General features: G+C 48.4%; 2 protein-coding genes across 2 annotated transcripts; both read left to right on the forward strand.

Moving 5' to 3' along the window:
- Positions 1-491: 491 nt before the first annotated feature.
- On the forward strand, positions 492-1361 carry LOC145953465 (uncharacterized). Its single transcript, XM_083067424.1, has one exon. It carries the CDS (start codon positions 492-494, stop codon positions 1359-1361), a length of 870 nt encoding a protein of 289 aa, XP_082923550.1.
- A 585-nt stretch (positions 1362-1946) lies between these two features.
- Positions 1947-2333, forward strand: LOC145953466 (uncharacterized). The gene has a single exon (XM_083067425.1). The coding sequence runs from the start codon at positions 1947-1949 to the stop codon at positions 2331-2333; it is 387 nt and encodes a 128-aa protein (XP_082923551.1).
- Positions 2334-3145: the final 812 nt, after the last annotated feature.

Genomic DNA, 3145 nt, shown 5'->3' on the forward strand with positions numbered 1-3145 from the left:
TCCAGATGCAGAGCCCTCAAACTATCAAGGAAGTCCAACGCTTGGCAGGAAGGTTGGTCTCCTTGTCCCGTTTTATCCCCAAGCTGGCGGAGAAAGCGGGGCCCATCTTCACCCTTCTACGTAAGTCACAAAATTTTGAATGGACGAACCAGTGCGAAGAGGCTTTCAAAAGCTTCAAAACCTTCCTCACAACCCCGCCAATCCTACAGAGGCCGGATCACAAAGCCAAACTCCTCCTCTACTTGGCCGTAGCAGAAAGTGCCATCAGCGCGGTTATAGTACAAGAGCACCAGAAAGTGCAGACACTAATCTACTTCATCAGCTGCGTACTCCAAGACACGGAGAAACGGTACCAGATGATCGAAAAGCTGGCACTAGCACTTGTTACTGCAGCTCAGCGTCTCCGACCTTACTTCTAGAGCCACCAAGTGGTCGTCAAGACCGACTACCCCATCAAGCAAATCTTGAGAAAGCTAGAGCTCGCCGGGCAGATGATAGCGTGGTCAGTCAAGTTGTCTAAGTTCGGCATCCAATATGAAAGTCGCGGGGCTCTGAAAGCTCAATGCTTGGACGACTTCGTAGCCGAACTAACGCCAACCTTGGCCGATGAACCACAGGTATGGACTTTGCATGTTGACGGGTCTTCAAACTCTAAGGGTGGTGGTGCAGGAATCATCTTGGAAGGACCAAATCAGGTCACTTTGGAGCAATCCCTCAAGTTCAGCTTCAAGGTAACCAACAACCAGGCGGAATATGAGGCGCTTCTCGCGGGGCTAAGGCTGGCTCACGACCTCGGGGTACGAAGATTGAGTTGCAACAGCGACTCAAAACTCATGGTAGAGCAGCTCAACGGAACATACCATGCCAAGGATACTTTCCTGCAACGGTATTTCCATATGGCATCACAACAGATCTCGTCCTTCGACGAGTTCACCATACATCATGTACCGCGAGAACAGAACACCAGGGCTGACCTCCTATCAAAACTCGCTAGCACCAAACGCCCTGGACAACATCGGACCATCATCCAGGAAACCCTGCATTCACCCAGCCTAGACGACAAGGTCGTCAACACCAGCAATAGCGAAGACCAAGGATGGATGACAGGCATCTGGAACTACTTGAAGGAAGGAACTTTACCCGAGGATAAGGATGAAGCTCGAAAGATGAGGGTCAGGTCGGCTAAGTTCGTAATTGTTGGCGACGAACTATTCAAGCGTGGCATCTCCACCCCACTGCTCAAATGTTTGACTGCACCTCAAGCGGCCTATGTCGTCGAAGAGATCCATCGAGGTATATGTGGCATGCATTCCGGGGCACGCTCAATGGCGACCAGGGTACTCCGAGCTGGATACTACTAGCCTACTTTGAAGTCGGATTTCCAAGCCTACGTACAAAGATGTAAGGAGTGCCAACAGTTCGGCAACACACATCGACAGCCACCCGAAACTCTCCACCAGATGATGTCGCCGTGGCCTTTCGCCCAGTGGGGAATGGACATCCTAGGACCATTCCCCCCAACAAAGGGTCAGCTCAAATTCCTCCTGGTGGCAATCGACTACTTCACCAAGTGGATCGAGGCATGTCCACTTGCTAAGATCACCACTGAGAACATACGGAAGTTCACCTGGAAGAGCATCATATGCAGGTTCGGAATCCCTCATTCCCTTGTTACTGATAACGGTCGACAGTTCATTGCGCAGAGCTTTGATGACTTCCTTCGGGAACTCGGAATCAAGCACCTCCTGACCTCGGTGGAACATCCGCAAACTAATGGTCAAGCAGAAGCTGCAAACAAGGTGATACTCCGAGAACTCAAAAAGCGACTCGGGAATGCCAAGGGGCAATGGGCTGACGAACTTCCCAGCATCCTCTAGGCATACCATTACACACCCCAATCAACAACGCAAGAAACTCCTTACAGGCTGACTTACGGAGCCGACGCAATGATCCCAGTGGAAATCAGAGAGACATATCACCGACGCCAGGTCTTCAACAGCGAGCAGAACTCTCAAGAGTTAGCAGCTGACCTCGACTTGATTGATGAGCTCAGAGACGAAGCTCAGATTCATGAAGAAGCCTGCAAAATCCGAGCTTCCAGAAGATACAATACGCGAGTGAGACCTCGCTCTTTCCGAGTTGGCGACCTGGTATGGAGACTTTTGGGCGAAGCACGGAGAGACGCGTCGGACGGAAAGCTTGCACCCAACTGGGGTGGCCCATTCCGAGTTGTGGAAGACTTGGAAAATGGAGCATACAGGCTAGAAGAACTCAGCGACAAAGTTATCCCGCGGACTTGGAATGCCACACACCTTAAATTCTATTTCAGCTAAACTTGTAAGAATGAGCTGTGCACTCTTTTCCCGCCTCAGTCTTTTGTCCCAAAAAATAGAAAAATGGGTTTTGGCTGAGAGGGTTTTTAACGAGGCACCTATATACAATCAATAAAATAACTCATCCTTTTCCATTCATATTCTCTTAATTTTGCATCATTTTACAATGAGACGCTTTATGCTAATCCAAGGTCGAGTTTGAACCTTAACGCGATTTATTTTACTTTACGTCGAGGTCGAGTTTGAACCTTGGTCCGACTTATCTCTCTCTTAGTCAAGGTCGAGTACAAACCTTGATACGCTTTACTTTACCTAAAAACAAGGTCGAATTCGAACCTTAATACGTTTCTCTTAAATCCGAGGTCGAGTTTGAACCTTGATATAATTCATATCACTCTAAGTTCAAGGTCGAGTTCGAACCCTCATATGATTCATTCTACTCTAGTCCGAGGTCGAGTTCGAACCTTGGTATGATCCACTCAAGGTCGAGTTCGAACCTCCATACGATTCATTTTACTTCAAGACGAGGTCGAATTCGAACCTCGGCAGGATTACTCTAATCTGAGGTCGAGTTCGAACCTTGGTGTGATCCACTCAAGGTCGAGTTCGAACCTCCATACGATTCATTTTACTTCAAGACGAGGTCGAATTTGAACCTCAGCAGGATTACTCTAATCTGAGGTCGAGTTCGAACCTCACTGCGAAATATGTTGCTTTCACCAAAGGTCGAATTCGAACCTTGGTACAAATCATCTGGCCCTATGTCGAATCCAAACTCTAAAGCGCAAAATACAAAGAAAATTACGAACGTG

The sequence above is a fragment of the Cajanus cajan genome, chromosome 11 (assembly GCF_000230855.2).
Source record: "Cajanus cajan strain Asha chromosome 11, NIPB_CcT2T_4, whole genome shotgun sequence".
Lineage (NCBI taxonomy): Eukaryota > Viridiplantae > Streptophyta > Magnoliopsida > Fabales > Fabaceae > Cajanus > Cajanus cajan.